At 62.3% G+C, this 15,950-nt stretch overlaps 2 protein-coding genes across 5 annotated transcripts; one reads left to right on the top strand and one right to left on the bottom strand.

Moving 5' to 3' along the window:
• Window positions 1-338: 338 nt before the first annotated feature.
• Window positions 339-6,666, top strand: PNKP (polynucleotide kinase 3'-phosphatase). Of its 4 annotated transcripts, none has more exons than XM_040457817.1 (17): window positions 339-622; window positions 905-1,149; window positions 1,726-1,772; window positions 2,110-2,412; window positions 3,311-3,390; window positions 3,480-3,537; window positions 3,628-3,735; window positions 4,027-4,098; window positions 5,038-5,086; window positions 5,194-5,264; window positions 5,345-5,437; window positions 5,517-5,613; window positions 5,701-5,762; window positions 6,002-6,111; window positions 6,190-6,277; window positions 6,358-6,419; window positions 6,506-6,666. In XM_040457817.1, exons 1-17 carry the CDS (start codon window positions 432-434, stop codon window positions 6,621-6,623), a joined length of 1,854 nt encoding a protein of 617 aa, XP_040313751.1. In that variant the 5' UTR covers window positions 339-431; the 3' UTR covers window positions 6,624-6,666. The 4 variants fall into 4 exon arrangements, with proteins under 4 accessions (XP_040313751.1, XP_040313752.1, XP_040313754.1 ...); XM_040457818.1 differs by having other exon boundaries at window positions 342-622; window positions 905-1,068; XM_040457820.1 differs by lacking the exon at window positions 339-622 and having other exon boundaries at window positions 963-1,068; window positions 1,667-1,772.
• Window positions 6,667-7,468: 802 nt separating this feature from the next.
• PTOV1 (PTOV1 extended AT-hook containing adaptor protein) lies at window positions 7,469-15,945 on the bottom strand (the record flags this gene model as incomplete). The annotated part of the gene is made up of 13 exons (XM_040457943.1): window positions 7,469-7,601; window positions 7,872-7,941; window positions 8,031-8,228; window positions 9,685-9,789; window positions 10,065-10,122; window positions 10,199-10,272; window positions 10,374-10,460; window positions 10,944-11,099; window positions 12,655-12,762; window positions 12,850-12,907; window positions 12,989-13,071; window positions 13,187-13,324; window positions 15,883-15,945. Coding segments are annotated over 12 exons (1,140 nt in total), but the record flags the coding sequence as incomplete, so codon positions are not given.
• Window positions 15,946-15,950: the final 5 nt, after the last annotated feature.

The raw sequence follows: 15,950 nt of genomic DNA, 5'->3' as shown, positions 1-15,950 counted from the left end.
TTTTCCGCCTGACAGAGCTGAAATTGGCACCTGATCCCAAGTCTAGGCGGGGTCCAGTAAACCTGTAATTTCATCTCCCATCAGACCACCACCGGAGGAATGCGCAACAGATGAGACATAAACAGGACGAACTACCAGCCAAACAATTTTATAAAGTTATTAACATGTATTAACTCTTTTAATCTTCCTAGTAACCCCATGAATGGAAACGATTATCCCCACTTTACAGATGAGAAAATCGAAGTATTGAGGGTCAGGGCTGCTGTCGGGGGCGGAGATTTCTTGGACTGGCAATGATCATCAAATAGAAAAAAAGTTTCTCCCGCTATAACTAAGGGAATGAATGTTACAGAGTTCAACGTGGAAAGAAAATCTGCGAAAAGAAGACCCACACCCCCTACTGGCCCGAGCCGTCCATTGCTGCGGGAGAGATGAAGGTCAGAGCACCGGAGGACCAAAGGGGCAGGTCTGGAAAGGGGCGGGGCTCCTGTAATGGGAGGAGCCAAGGCCCTGCCCCCTTTCGTAGGACGAGTCATTTCCGTCCGCCGAGAAACAGAGAAAGAAGCCGGTGGAGTTGCGGACAGAGCGCCTCGGGCTGGACTTCCCTGGTCGCAAGTGGCAGGTGAGCCCCGGTCCGGCATGGTGAGCGTGGGCCGAGCTGAGGGCGCGCGCGAGGTTCTTGGCTTTTGCCTTCGGACGTAGGGGTCCGGGCTCGCAGCAGGACTGAGCGGGGCGTCGTCGCCTGGGAAACGGCGCGAGCCTGAGGCCGGCAAGAGGGTGGGATTTCCGGAGCCTTCAGCGGAAGAAGGGAAATTCCTGGTGGACGGGGAGGGAGGAGGAGGGACTTCCTGTGGCAATTTGAGGGCGTTCTGTCAATCAAACCTGTTTACCTACTTCCCCTTAGGCCGGCGCTAGGGATGGCCGAGGTGGAGCCCCAGGGCCGCCTGTGGCTGGAGAGCCCCCCTGGGAGTGCGCCCCCCATCTTCCTGCCCTCGGACGGGCAAGCCCTGGTCCTCGGCCGGGGACCCTTGACCCGGGTTACCGACCGGAAGTGCTCCAGAAACCAAGGTGGGCGGGGCCGGGGCTGCAGGGGGTGTGGTCCGCTGCTGGAGCGGGAACACAGTGCAGGAAAGCTGGACGGCCGGTCCAGTAAGGGAGATGTTTGGCCACCAGGCGGAATTGCGTGGTGTAGCTAGTCCTGAAGTTGATAGGTGCCCTCTGGAGAGTATAGGAAGAGAAAGAGGCTGTGCCTGACCTGGAACTAGCCAGACGCCTTAGTGGGGAGAGGATAGAACCAATCCCTATAGAGGTGTCAGAGGAGGATGCTTACAGGTCACCGGGAAGGCTTGAGTCAGGTCACGACCCTTGACAAGGAGAGAGCCGATCCTATGGTGAGAAGTACTACGCAGGCCTAGGTGGTAACGGGGGAAGAAGCCCAGGACCTGCACCTAAGCACACGGCTCATCAGGGAGAAGCCAATTCTTTACGGAAACAATGCCCGCCCTGTCCCTAGGCGAGAACCCGCGTCACAGGCAGTCCTAAGGCCTTTATCTGATTCCTGCATATAAAGGAGAGAGCCGATCCCATTTAGAAATAAACTGCTTTCCCCTCCGGAATGGGTGCTATGGCCCCCATCCTGTGGCTTAAAGCTGGCCGTGCTCTCCAGTAATGAGGAAAACGATCACACAAGGATGCACATTCTGACTCCACCCTCTCAACCCTCAGTGGAGCTGGTCGCAGACCCTGGGACTAAGACCGTGGCAGTGAAACAGGTACCAGTTCCTCCGTGAGGCCTGGGGGTGGCGTTGGGCAAGAATAGCAACCCGGCCGGGAACAGGCCCATTGGAAAAAATCTGGTTTGGAGGGAAGGGGGTGTGGCCAATAGAGAAGCCTCGGCGTATTACCTTCTTCAGTTGGGGAATCCATCCACATTTAAATTGGATAAGGCTGGCCGCCTGTAACATTTCCCGATTCCTGATTGGTGGTACACAGCGAAGAGGCGGGGCTTATGGTTCTGACTGGCAGGTGGGGAAAAGAAGTCCCGTTTAATTAGAGGAGGTTCCTGGTGGGGGATGCAGTTAATGCCAGCTCGGCTCTCTCCCTTTGCAGCTGGGAATTAACCCCTCAACTGCTGGGACCCAGGAGCTGAGTCCGGGGGCAGAAGGCTCTCTGAGGGTGGGGGACACACTGTATTTGGTCAACGGCCTCCACCCGCTAACCCTGCGCTGGGAAGAGGCCCGCACGTCTGAATCCCAGCAAGACACTCCACCCGGCACCCCTCCGGTGGCTCCAGACGCTTCAGGGGACATTGAACCACCGAAGAAGAAGCGGATGTGGAAGTCATCCTCCGGCTGGGAGAATTTTGAGAAGCTGCTAGTGTTTACAGCACCTGGGGTGAAGCCCCGGGGCAAGGTGAGGGCCAAGCTGAAGGAGCCACGCAGGCAGGCGGGGGCTTGGCCTTAAGTTTGCTGTGTGCCCCTGGGCAGGTCATTCAACCTCTCTAGGCCTCCACTTTTTTTTTTTTTTTTTTTTGTCTGAGAAGTGGACCTGATGACAGTCAGGCGCTGGGGGCGTGGATGTTTGTCAGCTCCGGCCTGACCCGCAGTAACCTCAGCAACGAGCCACAATCATGGTAGCAGGTGTAGCACATTGTAGCAGAGACCCGAGCTCACGTGTCCTTACTTCACGTGTCCTTAGCGCCACTAGTCTCCCCAGTAAAATGCTGAATCCATGCAAAGCACGAGGCACAGCCCCTGACACGCAGTTAGTACCCAAACAACCCCACTCCTGTTTTTATTTCCAGGGTTATTAGACTTCTGGCGTGAAGGCCAGGGGAGGAGGGTGGGCAGGATACGAACCCCCAAAAACAAAATTTTTAATGCTTATTTTTGAGCGCCAGAGAGTGAGAGTGAGCAGGGGAGGGGCAGAGAGAGGCAGACAGAGGATCTGAAGCGGGCTCTACGCTGAGAACCCGATGTGGGGCTTGAATCCACAAACCCTGAGATCATGACCTGAGTTGAAGTTCGGCGCTTAACCGACCGAACCACCCAGGTGCCCCGTGAAACCCATTTTAAAGACTGGAATACTGAGGCGCTTAGAAGAAGTGGGAGGCAGTAGGGTAAAGATTTAGGCTCTACGCTCTGGTGTCAGGGACACATCCTTGCTGTGGCTTTGCCCTCTCGTAAAATGTGGAGGCTCTGTGACTCAGTTTCCCTAGGGGTGAAGGGCGAGTGGTAAGTCTCCGCCTTGCGAGGGGGGGGGATGGGAGGCGTAACAGTGTTGCTGTTCCTCTTTTCTCGCTGACCATCAGGTGGCCGCCTTTGATCTGGATGGGACCCTCATCACCACCCGCTCTGGGAAGGTCTTTCCCACTGGCCCCAGTGACTGGAGGTGATAGGAGGCAGAACAAGGGGGTGAGTGAGGCACCCACAGGGGGTCCCCCGTCACCTTACCCCTTTCCCCTTTCCCATCCGCCCTAGGATCTTGTACCTAGAGATTCCCCGTAAGCTCCGGGAACTGGATGAGGAAGGCTACAAGGTGCGTGTGCTTTGTGCGTGATGGTCGGGCCACAGGGCAGGCCGGGGCCCGGGCGAGGAGGGCACCAGGTGACATCCGTGTGCTCCCCAGCTGGTGATCTTCACCAACCAGATGGGCATCGGGCGCGGGAAGCTGCCAGCAGAGGAGTTCAAGGCCAAGGTGGAGGCTGTGGTGGAGAAGCTGGGCCTTCCCTTTCAGGTATGGCTGCCAGGGAGTCGGAGGGTTGTGGAGGTGGGGGGTGGGGACCCAGAGAGAGGGGAACAGAGATGCTGAGCTGGGGGCACAGAGAGGAGGGGACAGGGGCCTGGGGAGAAGCCTTAAGTGCCAGTGGGGAGGTGGAGGGCGGGGTTATGCTGAGAAACTCATCAGAAGTGGCCGGTTCTGGGGCACCGGGAGCTCTCTGGATTGGTGAGGGTTGGGGTAGCATCCTTGGAGGATCCTGGGAAGGAGCCCAGGAGGGTGTCTGCCTTCAGTGACTCCCACCCACAGGTGCTGGTGGCCACGCACGCCGGCTTGTACCGGAAGCCGGTGATCGGCATGTGGGACCATCTGCGGGAGCAGGTGAGCCTCGGCGTCGGGGTCATTCCCCTCTTCCCTCTTCCCGGCCTCCCCTCCACAGGTCTCCGGGGTTTGCCGTCCTGCCTCCTTCCTCTTCCTCTCCTCCCCTCCCCAGGTCCTCGCCTTCTGTGTCACATTCTGTTGGTAGGTGAGGGCAATGCTCTTGAACTCAGAAAGTCAGAGCAGTCAAGGAGGAAACCAGTCGCTTGTTGGTTGTTTTGTGTGTGCAATTGTTCTAAAGTTCAACAGCTTCCTGAGCTGAAGGTATCCGTGTACCAGACAGGCCTGCTGGGGCACCCACATACCAGTGAGGGTGCAGACTGTACGTGCACACGCTGGTGTGTAAAATAGTGGGAGGAAGCGAGGCAAGATGAGGCAGGGTGTACCTGCGGTGGTCAGGTAAGGTCTCTTCGAGGTGCCTTTTAGACCTGAAGCTGGTTGTGGGGGGGAGCCATGAGGGTATCTAGGAGGAGTGGTCTAGGTGGGAGAAGCAGCAAGTGTAAAGGTCCTGAGGCAGGTCTGTGACTAGGGTGTTTAGGGACAGTGAAGAGGCCTGGGTGGCTGGACCTGAGTGGTTGAGGGGGGAGAGAGAGGGGTATGAGGTCAGGGCGGGTAGGTGTGGGACTGTGATGTCTTGAGGACCCAGGTAAGGGCTTCCCCTTTACCCTGCAGGGGAGCAAGGGGTGGTGCCCGGTAGGGTTGGGAGGGGTGGGGGAGTCAACATGAGCAGGAACTGGCACCCTCTGGTGGCCATGTGGGGAACAGACCGTGAGGGCAGAAGCCCACAAACCAGGATGGAACAGCCCAGGATCTGGGCGGTGGCGGTGAAGGGGGTGAGAAGTGGCCTGAGGGTGGCGCCTCCAGCAGGGCACCGACTGAGCCAAGCATCTCCAGGGAGATGTGGAAGCAGGCTCCTTACTGCCGTCACCTGTCCCTCCCCAGGCCAACGAGGGCGTGCCCATCTCCATAGGGGACAGTGTCTTTGTGGGAGGTAAGGGCCTGGGGATGGGGAGGGTGTGCGGATGGATCCACTAGGGCTGGGGAACGTGTGTCCCCAAGGCTGCTGGTGGACGCGGGGGTGTGTCCCCTGTGTTCCAGACGCAGCCGGACGCCCAGCCAACTGGGCCCCGGGGCGGAAGAAGAAAGACTTCTCTTGTGCGGACCGTCTGGTGAGGCCCCCCGTCCCCTGCCCGCCTGGAGCTGCGTCCCCACCTTGTCTGACCTCTGTGTCCCCCGCCTCCTCTCCCAGTTTGCCCTCAACCTTGGCTTGCCCTTCGCCACACCGGAGGAGTTCTTCCTGAAGTGGCCCGTCGCCAGCTTTGTGCTCCCCACCTTTGACCCGGTGAGGCCCTCGGGGAGGGAGGGGGGGGAGGGGGGAGGGGGGAGGCGGGAGTCACACTCATCACGGCCACCCCTCCCAGAGAACCGTCTCCCCCTCGGGGCCGCTCTACCTCCCTGAGGCCAGCTCCCTCTTGAGTCACAGCCCTGAAGTGGTGGTCGCCGTGGGATTTCCTGGGGGTGAGACACCTGACCCCCTGACATCCGGAAGCCCCAGCCCCTCTCTGGGTCCTCGGGCGCCCCCTGATCCCGTCCCCCGCTTCACAGCTGGCAAGACCACCTTCCTGCAGGAGCATCTCGTGTCGGCTGGCTACGTCCACGTGAACCGGGTGAGACACCCACGCCCCAGGCCGAGGGCCGTGCTGCCCGGCCCCTCGTTCGCTTTCCCCTCCTTACTGGGTTGCCGATTCCCCTCCAGGTCTCCGTGCCGCCTCGCAAGGCCTCCCCGCCCCTGTCCTGGTGCTCACTCCCCACTTCCGTCTGGGTCTCTGTGCCTCTTCTGGGTCCCTGCGTGCCCCCGCCCCCCCCCCCCACCCCCCCAGGTCTCCTGACCTGCCGTGTCCCCCAGGACACCCTGGGCTCATGGCAGCGCTGCGTGACCACGTGCGAGACCGCTCTAAAGCAAAGGAAACGGGTCGTGATCGACAACACAAACCCGGACCCTCCCACCCGGGCCAGGTACCAGGGTCCCCCGGGTGACCTTTGTAGGGCGGGCCTGGGGCCCCTCACCAGCCCGGCCCCTTCCTGGCCCAACAGGTACATTAAGTGCGCCCGGGACGCAGGGGTCCCTTGCCGCTGCTTCCTCTTCGGCGCCACGCTGGAGCAGGCGCGCCACAACAACCGGGTGAGCTGGCCCGTGCCCCCCGCCCCCCTCCATCCCAGCCCCCGCCTCCCAGCCTGACCCCTGACCCCCACCCCCCACAGTTCCGAGAGATGACCGGCTCCTCTCACGCCCCCGTGTCCGACGTCGTCATGTTTGGCTACAGGTGAGCCCGCCGCGGGGAGGCTCCAAGCGGGTGGGCGCCAGGGGCCCAGGCTGTGTCTCACCTCCCCTCCTCACCCCTGCCACCAGAAAGCAGTTCGAGGCCCCGACGCTGGCGGAAGGCTTCTCGGCCATCCTGGAAATCCCGTTCCGGGTGAATGTGGAACCTCCCCTCGAGCGGCTGTACCGCCAGTTCTCAGAGGGCTGAGCTGCCCCTGCCCCCCAACCCCCAATAAATGGTTTTCCTTTAAGCTCGGGCACCATTGTGCTGGGAAGAAGGGCGGTCTGCCTGGCCAAGGACTGGCACCTGGCTAGTCCCCAAGCGGGGGGGGGGGGGGACTCCCGGGGTGGTTACAGGGGTGGGATTTGTGCTGAGCGTGTCTGGCCAGATGCCTCTCCCGCCGGAGTAACTGAGGCCTCTCAGCCCATGGCCGTGGGTGCTCCAGACCGAGGCTGGGGAGCCCCCGCAAGGGACACGGCCCCCCCGGGGGGGCGGGGTAGGGTCTTCCTTGCGCGTGGCTGCCGGGCTGCAGAACCAGTGCAGGAGCATGTGTGTTGTGACCCTGAGGATAAGAGCTGGATTTGGTGAGTGAGAAACTGCGAGCTGAAGTTGACCTTGGGGCAGGGCCTGCAGCAGTAAAGGGGGTGCTGGGAACACAGTCACAGGGGGCAGGTCCCCGGCCCCAGCTTGGGTTTGCTGCTGGCCAAGCACGACCTGTCGAACCCAAAGGGATGGAGAGAGAACCCCAGCGGCAGTGGGGAGCAGGACCCAGGCATGCGACTGGCCTCGAAGAGAGGACCACTAGGCACGGCAGAGCCTGCAGTCTGGGGACCGACCTGCCACTGAAGGCATAAGTGGCTCCACATGCGGCCCGTCCATCTTCGCTCAGGTGATGGTGCTCTCAGTGGGCCCCCCCCCGCACCATCACAAGGATGCACGTTCCCACCCCCCACAGCAGGGGGCGGGCTGGGCCATCAGCTCTCTGGGAGCCAATGCACCCAGTCTGAGGACCCCCGGCCAAGGCTTCTGGACATGGAGCACGGTGGCCAATGGGCTTTTAAAAGACTTTATTGGGGAAACGTACAGGGGTGGAGACCGTCCTTGGAGACAGCTCACGACGCGGTCCTCCAGCCCATCTTGCTGGGCGGCTGCCATCCCAGGGGCCCCTGCTCAGAAGCATCTGACCTGGGGGCAGGAGCAGAAGGGGAGGGGCTGGACGGGGCCTCCCAGCTCCTCAGGGAGGGGCCCTGGCTCAAAGGGGCAAGCCCTCTCCCCGCCCGGGGCTCCATCACCTCCTGGGGGAGAGGGTTGCAGTTTCCCAGGAGGCCTGGGGCTACCGGAAGCTTCCCCGACATGCCTCTCGGCTCCGGTCTCAAGACCAGAGTCACACGACTGCTCCCCAAGCCCCAGATACCTCAGAGGGTCCCTCGTGCACTCGGGCCGGATGCCACTCACCGGTTTTGGCGGGGGCCTCGTCTGTGACTCCTGGAGGGGCCCAGCCTGGGGGTGGCCACTACCCCCCCATCTGCGGGGGAAGAAGGCAGGGGGGCTGCGTCAGTGGCGGGGACTTGGGAAGTGGGGGGAGGGGTGGGGGGGTGGGGGTCCCGGCCTCACCCCCCGCTGCTGCTGCTCCTGCTCCAGGTTCCGCTGCAGGACCTGCTGCTGGTTGGCGATGACGCGCCGGATGCCGTTGACGAAGTTGCTCTGGTCGTGGGGGATGAGGCCGATGAAGATCTTCTTCTCCGAGGAGTAGAGGAGCATGAGCACGCGCACCTCGCACGACGCCTTGTAGGAGAAGTGCACGCAGCCGGCCTGGCGGGCGGGGGCGGGGGTCACCGTCTGGCCGCGGTGCGGATGCGCCTCCCCACGGCCACCGGGGCATGAGCACGTGGGCCGGCGCCCCTTGGAGCCGCGGCACACTGCGTCCTGACCGCCGTCCCCCCGGCCCTGGTGTCGCTACTGCTTGGGGACAAGGACACACAAGCCTGCAACGGCCTGGGAACCGACGGGCTCTGCACAGAGGCACCGGGACTTGGCTGCGACGTGCTCCAAGGAGACCACGGCGCCCACGACAAGCAGGGCGATGGTGGGCTTGCGAGTACGTGGACTGCCCCCGAGGCGCCAGGTGGCCATGGCCGGGACTCGCAGAGGCCCCCTCGGGCCCCAGGAAGCCCAGCACTAAGTCCCCCACACGTAGGCCCTGGAGCAGCTCAAGTGCCAACCACGAATCCCCAGTGAACGGTCAACGACACTGTTCCCTCAAACCAGGGACGCGGCCGAACGGACAGCCACCTCGGGAGAAGCGCTCCCGCTCTGCCTCCCTGGACCTTGCTCTCCAGTCACCACCCCCGGCTTATAGGTGGGCAAGCTGAGGCTGAGTTCAAGGACTCCCAAGGCCCCTCAAACCACAAGGGGCTGTGCCTTCCTGTGCGCCACCCCGGGGAGACGGCGGCGGCAGGTGTCCAGGGGGGAGCTCCTACCTGAGCCCCGGCCCCACCGAGGGAGCGCGGAGCGCTGGGCAGGGCCGGCCAGGTGCATGCGCGGCTTTTCCAGCTTCCCCCGTGGGAGCGCTGTGCTCTCAAACTTTTGTGACATAAGAAACACACAGCCCTCCCTCCAAACACACTTGCGCTGCTGTGACGGAATCAGATAGTTGGGGACGCATGCCGGCCTGTGACTGCAAACGTCCACAAAACGTGGCGACGCTGTGCTTTCACAAGCACCGAGACAACGCACCTCCCCTCGCAGACAAACTGAGGTCAAGACCCGCTGGAGGATAAGCCGGCACCTTGAGAGCTCGGGCTGGGAGCAGACAAACCTCGCTGCCTGGCAGGGCTCTTCCGGAGCCTCGGATTGTCCATGAGAAAACCCGGTCCCCGTGGAGGAGGGACCTGGGAGCACCGGTCAGCACTCAGTGGTTCCAGCCCCTCGAGACTCTGGCGAGACTCCGAGTCGACCCTGGAGGCCGGTACCACACCGGGTGCGAGTCCTACTCTGAGCCTCAGTTTCCCCATCTATAAAATGTGTCCGGGACGGCACAGACCCAGGGAGTCCCATGGACCGGGAGCCGACAGGTGTCTGGACACGAGGCCGACCGGCTGTCACCATGAGGGCTGCCGCCACTCTCTCCCCAGCTGGCTTTGGGGAAACAGCCACTGGCCGTCATCCGCCTTCTAGTTTTCAAACACAGAGTGGACCCGGCCCCGTCTGCCCAGGGGGGCCTTTCCGGCCGGCCGCGCCCCCACCCACTCGCACAGGCCGCACTCACGAAGCCGTTGTCCATGATCCGGCACAGGCTCTTGAGCGTCTCCAGGTCCTTGGTGAAGTGAAACTGTACCAGGCGCGAGTTCCGGAACAGCGGCACCAGTGTGGTCTGCGGGCAGGCCGGACGGCGCCGTGAGACAGGGCGCCCAGAACGGTCCGCAGCCACGCCGCCCAGCCTCGCCCCCGCTTCTGACCTCCACCGGGTCCACACCCGCCTATCTTCACTTGCCGGACAAGCTGGCCACAGGGCCCTGGCGCGTGCTGCCCCTCCGTCTAGGATGTTCTCCAGCCGGCAACTCCAGTGCCCCCTTCTCGGGGAAGCGCCCCGGCCACCCCACGGTCTGCTGTCTGTCACAAAGGCCGAGTGCCTCCCATCACACTCACCAGCAGCTGCTGCGGGATGAGCTGCATGTACAGCTTCCTTGGCCACTGCTCGGTCCTCCTGCGGGGCAAGGGGACGGGGGTCAGGAAGTTGGGTCTTGGCAAGACGCTGCCTCCGCCCCCAGCCCGGCACTCACAGGATCTCCCCTTGGTTCACGTAGACATGCGACGGCAGCCACCTCTTGGACCGACTGTTGGGCTCAGGCCTGGGCTTTTGGGGAGAGGAAGAGGGGAGACATCAGGAGGGGGGAGGCACCCCAGTCAGCGAAGACATGCTGGTCTTCAGGTCGCCCAGGTCCCCCCAGGACTCACCTCTTGCCACTCCATGACCCCGCTCCACGCCAGGAACTTGTTGTTGACGATCTGAACTGGGCCCGCGACCCCACCGGGACCCACCGCCTGCAGGAACAGACAAGTGGGGCCGATGCCTGGGAGTGCCCCAGGGATGCTTCTGGGGAACCTCAGAGCTGTCCTGAAGACCTTGGCCCCCGTCTCCAGGCAGTCTGGCCACAGCCCCAGAGCTGGCCCGGCCCCTCAGCTGCTCACAGACCTTCCATGGTTCCCCAGTGTCCCAGAACAAGTCTCAGATGCTCAACCTGGGGTACAAAGCTCACAGGGTCTGCCCCTAAGACCCAGACAACCCTACAATTTGTTGCACAAACAGGAACACTACTCATAAATAACTGGCAAGGGGTGAACCAGGACAGTTACCCTCCAGAGCCTTCCAGCCGCATAGCAGCCCTCCCCATAAGCCTGCCGCCCACCTCCAAGCCCTGCTGTGTGTAGGAGGCCCTCCTGTGAAGAACCGCCCTCCACCCCCCCACCCCCCCAAGCCGTGCTGACAAGTCTGGGGCAGGGCTGGCCTGGGCTCCACCAGCACACCTGTTTGCGCGTGGTAATGACCTGCCGGATGGCGTTGACAAAGCCGCTCTGGTCGTAGGGGATGAGGCCCATGAAGATCTTCTTCTTGGACGAGTACAGGAGCATGAGCACGCGCACCTCGCAGGGGGAGATGTGAGGAAACAGCATGCACCCCGCCTGGGGGGGGGGGGGGCAGGAAGTCAGAGACCCCTCCAAGCTAACCAGAGACTGTCCTGTCTCGGGGACAGGTCGTCACTGGACAGAAGTCCTCAAAGTCGCCCTGTGGCCTTCCGTGACGAGAGAGAGGCCACAGCACAAGGCAAGAGCATGTGAATGTGCACTTGGGGGTCTCAGCTGGTCAATCTGTGGTGAGGGCCTGGGACCCACCGCTGAGGCAGGAGGATCCTGAAAGGGTGGCACCTCCCCCCCGCCTCCACCGTGTCGCCCCCTCTCGATGCCGCTTTGTCCCCAGAGTAGGGCCTGCCTCGGCCGAGCCGTCTCCAGGGAGGCACTGGGCGCAGCCCCAGCTCTACTCCCTCCTATGTGCGTGACCCAGTGCAAATCACTTCATGTTCTGGACCTCAGTTTTCCCATCTGTAAGATGGCTTAACGACAGTCCCGTGGTCGCTGCCACATAAACGTCTTTACGCGAGACGCCAATGCCTCCTTGGCATGACGTCAGAAAGGAGTGTCACAGGCCTCTCTACCTGGGCTGTCGGGACAAAGAGGCGGCTACCTCGGGGAATACCCCTGACTTGTCCTGTCACCCAGGGGCCACCTGCTCAGGGAACCTGTCCCCTGCCTTCCCGGACCAAGGCGCGGCCCGTCCTCCCAGAGCTACCAGTAGGACCAGGAGTGTGACCGGCCAGGTAGCACAGGGAACGTGCTGACGCGCTTCTCCCCTGTGGCCCTCGGGCCCAGTCGGCCAGGCAGACGGCAGGCCCTCAGCAAATGGCGCTGAGGTCAGGGCCGGCCCATCGGGCAAGAGACTGCGCCAATCACGAGCCCTGGTTTGTCCGGGCCCCAAGGGAACGGGAATCTACCTGGACACTGGGGGTCATGGCCCGCCCACACAGTAGGCGGAAGGAGGCGCCTGGTCCCAAAGGGGACCCCAGAGCCGAGTCCTGTGGTGTCCCGAGCGGAGGATCCGCTCTCCTCTCTTGCCACCCACCCCCCGCGAGCACCTGTCCCCTTCGGCAACCAGACCCCTGTGGGGTGGGGGTGTTCACCGCTGAGATCAGGGCCCGGATGAGACGCTGGGCCCAGACCGGAGGGGCTGCAGAGACCACACCAGACTCACTCCCTGACGGCCCCATGTCACAGTCACTCACCAGCCCACGCTGACCAGGTGTCGACCACACGTGCAGGCCGCCTCCTCCAACACCACACAAGTTCACTCCCGCTAACCGCCCTGAGGCGTCCCGCCGCCAGCCCCGCTTGCCGGAGGAGGGAACGGCCCCGGCACGGAGTATCCCCCTGGCCCGGCTCACCCTCCCCGCACCCCCATGGCCATCTTCAGTTGGGTCCTTGCCACGTGCCGCATCCCCAACAGGCTCCTAGGTCCCAGGAGGGCCAGCTGGGGCCCTCCGCTCACTCGCATCCCTGGCGCCACCGCCCGCGTCCTCCGTGCTCTGCCTTCCCTGACACCCGCGTGTTCAGACACGGACCAAGACTCCTTCGGAGGGAGGCCTTGGGCCCCTGGCCCCCCGCCCAAGGGTCCCGCTCTACTCACGAAGCCATTGCCCATGACGCGGCACAGCCCCTTGAGGGAGTCGCAGTCTCTGTTGGTGAAGTGGAACTGCGCCAGCTGGGAGTTGCGGAACAGGGGGCCCAGGGTGGTCTGTGGGCGGCCAGGGGACAGCTGGGTCACCGCCAGGGGCGGGGTCCCCAGGAAAACGGGCCTGGGGAGGCCGGAGGTGGGTCTTACCAGCAGCTGCTGCGGGATGAGCTGCATGATGAGCTTCTGCGGCCACTGGTCGGTCTCCCTGCGGTGGGGGGAGGGGGGGGATGGCGAGTCAGGGGAGCCCCGGCCACCCACCTACCCCTGCCCCCTGCCCGCCACTCACAGGTTCTCGCCCTGGTTCACGTAGGCCTGGCAGGGCAGGGCCCGCTTCAGCTTCGCCGTGGAGTCCGAGTAGGGTCTGCGCTTCTGGGGGCAGGGTGGGGGGGTCACCGGGCACAACCTGGGTGCACGGGCCCGCCCGACACATAGGGCCAGCCCCCCACCCCCACCCCCGGGCTCGCGAGGGGACCCCGCGGCTCACCTCCTGCCACTCGAGGACGCCGCTCCAGGCCAGCAGCTTGTTGCTGAGCCGGTGCTCGCCCACAGCCAGGCCCCCGAGGGCGAGCCCAGGCGAGGAGGGCCCGATGGGACCCAGGGCCCCAAACACCCGAGCACCTTGCTGCGGCAGAGGGGAGGGGGGAAGCCGAGGCTGAAGGACCCGCAGGGGCAGCCTGGCCACCACACGCAACCCAGCGTTCAGACCCAAACCCCCTGCTCAGAAACTCCCGGGACCACGTCCAAACCACTCCTCCCAGGAGTCAAAGACCCCAAGTGGCTGACCTACATATCCTTTCCCTGCCACTACGAGCCCCTCCTCCCCGGCCACTTGTCACCTCAACACTGGTCTGCTCCCTGCTCCAGCTGTGCCCTTGGCCCGGAATACCATCCCTCCCCCTTCAGGAGATGCCACTCACCCTCCTGGCCCGATCAATTCTTGGTCCCTCTGTCCTGACCCAACTCAGAAGCCAGCGGTCCGAGGGTCCAGGCCTCCATGAAGCCCCCACAATGCACACACCAGTCTACACTGCAGCTGGCTGCCTGGCACATGGGTTTGCTCCAACCCACCCACGCTGAAAACTCTTCCAAAGCCGCCCATGGCCCTCAAGAGAAAGTCTGGACTCTCTCCCCTAGATCCTGCCAACCTTTCCGAGGTGGTCGCCGGCCCTCCTTCCCTCCCTTGCAGACCCCGGGGGGGGGGGGGAGGGGGGCAGGGGGTGGAGAAGGGAAACCAAAGCACAGAGAACAGAACCATCCAGGGAGGCAGAGAAACTTTTGGAAGAGGGAGCGTAATAACATCAAGAGGGGTTTCAGACACGACATCTTGAGAGTGGTTGCAGAACACCCAGAGAACGTTCCAGCAACAAAGCCAAGGAAAGCTACACGTTCTACTCTTCACAGGGCACTCTCCCAGATATCCTTTTTTTCCCCCTAAACCAAAGACATCTCAAAGCAAACAAAGGAAAGGCTTTGGAACAGGCTGGCAGCAAGTACCCCCTACAAATCTCACCAGTAAATGCCTCTGGGCAGCAGAAAAAATTACTAACGGGCGTTGTTCTTTTTCATCTTATAGTAGAGGGCACTTTCTGCATTTCCTATAAAGCACACAGATGTTTTCTGTCCCAGAAAGACAGTAAAACTCGGATTTTCCAGGAGCTTAAAAAAGCAAACAAAAAAACCTGAGCAAGCACGTCCTCCACCTGGACAGGTGATTTTGGAATATGGGCAACGGTAGCGATCAGGAAGAAAACCAAAGAGAAGAATCTTGGCATAAGAACATGTTGGTGCGTGTTCAGGGCCGGGCTGGGTCTGAGATGCAGGACGGGGGTTGAAGTCCCGGGTTTGGAGATGCCACAGGTGGGGCAGAGAACATCGGAGGATATGTGCTTAAAGCCCACAGCTGAAGAGCCTTCGGAGGGCCAGATGAATGCACTTCAGGATCCGGTCGGTGTAAACTGGGAGAGCACGTGTTTGAAGTCGGCTTTGTCTGTGAGGGCCAGCTGACCACGTTAGGCTTAAAACATGTTCTGGTCTAGAACGTAAAGACCGAGAATTCCTAGCTAAAAACTCAGGTCTACCTGCAACAACAGGGTAGGTACGTCCAAGTGCACGACCACAATTAAGGACGAGTTAAGTGCGGTCCTAAAGGAAATCTCATATCGGGGCAGATGTGTGCGTTTGACGTGTGAACTGTTTCCTGCACAGGGAAGCCTATTTTGTACTTGGTAGGAGAATGAAAGCCTTAGGGTGCAGTTTCAGGACCGGGAAGCGCTTTTGAACTAGATGCAGATGCTGAACACATCCCTGTAAGACAGTGGAGCCGAGGGGTATGTTTAACTTTTGAGAGACGTTCAGAGTCTTCCTGTCTACGTTTAAGATACGAAAAAACCTGTTTTAAGGCCTGCGTGGAGCTGCCACAGCTCCATGCCACGCACAACGTCGGCGCAGGGTATGAAAGAAGCGAACTCGAGAGCCGGCCTAGGGTAAAACGCACATCTGGGCAAGCGTGAAACGCCGAGACGTGCAGGTTTACTAACATTCCAGGTGCGCCTGAAGATTTTTAAAAAGTATGCACTTATTTTAGGTCTGGGGAAGCGTGTGCAGTTAACGTCCCGACAAAGCCAGATGTTTACGTTTGGGCTTGTTGCACTCTGTAAGAGCATCCTACATCTGGGCGAGCGTGCAAATCCCGGACGCACACGCCACGGGCGCCGTGCAGACGCGCGCGGGCCCGGGAACGAACACCCCCAGGTGCAACACCTGGGCGCGCGAGTGCAACACGCGGGCCCCCCTCGCCGCGGCCCCCTCCCCCATTTCCAGATTTCCTGCGCGGAGAGAGACCAACTTTCCAATTGGAAAAACAAGCATGCACGCCTGCCGTCGGCCCGCCCGCCCCCCACCCCGCGTTTAAATCGGGACGCGGAGTCAGCAGTAATTTGAGCCCTCCCCGCCCCCGTACCCCACCCCCGCCACCCCAGCCTAAACGCGCAACAAAGGGGAGAGCACGGCGCGTACCACCCGGGGGGGTTCCACGGGGGAACCCGGCCCCAGCCGGGACCACCCTTCGGGTCATCCTGAGACCCCACAGAAGAGGGGGCCGCGGACAAAGACCCGAGCCCGGGGGAGGGGCTGGCGGGGGCGGGGCCGTGGAAGGCTCTGGAAAAAAGGCGGGGGGCTCACCATGGGAGGGGCCGAGCGGGCCCGGATCCGCGGTGGCTGCGGGCCCCGGGGGCTGGCCGGCCAGGAGC

Source organism: Herpailurus yagouaroundi, unplaced genomic scaffold (assembly GCF_014898765.1).
Source record: "Herpailurus yagouaroundi ecotype Mexico unplaced genomic scaffold, PumYag 220, whole genome shotgun sequence".
NCBI lineage: Eukaryota > Metazoa > Chordata > Mammalia > Carnivora > Felidae > Herpailurus > Herpailurus yagouaroundi.
The sequence above is the reverse complement of the archived record's forward strand: the minus strand, read 5'-3'. Positions and strand labels throughout refer to the sequence as shown.

Excerpts from the sequence above, each read along its gene's own strand:
- PNKP (XM_040457817.1), top strand. The coding sequence starts at position 432 with ATGAAGGTCAGAGCACCGGAGGACCAAAGGGGCAGGTCTGGAAAGGGG. Across the intron at positions 5,438-5,516 it reads TGCTCCCCACCTTTGACCCG|AGAACCGTCTCCCCCTCGGG; the intron begins GTGAGGCCCTCG and ends CACCCCTCCCAG. Across the intron at positions 6,278-6,357 it reads AGGCGCGCCACAACAACCGG|TTCCGAGAGATGACCGGCTC; the intron begins GTGAGCTGGCCC and ends CACCCCCCACAG.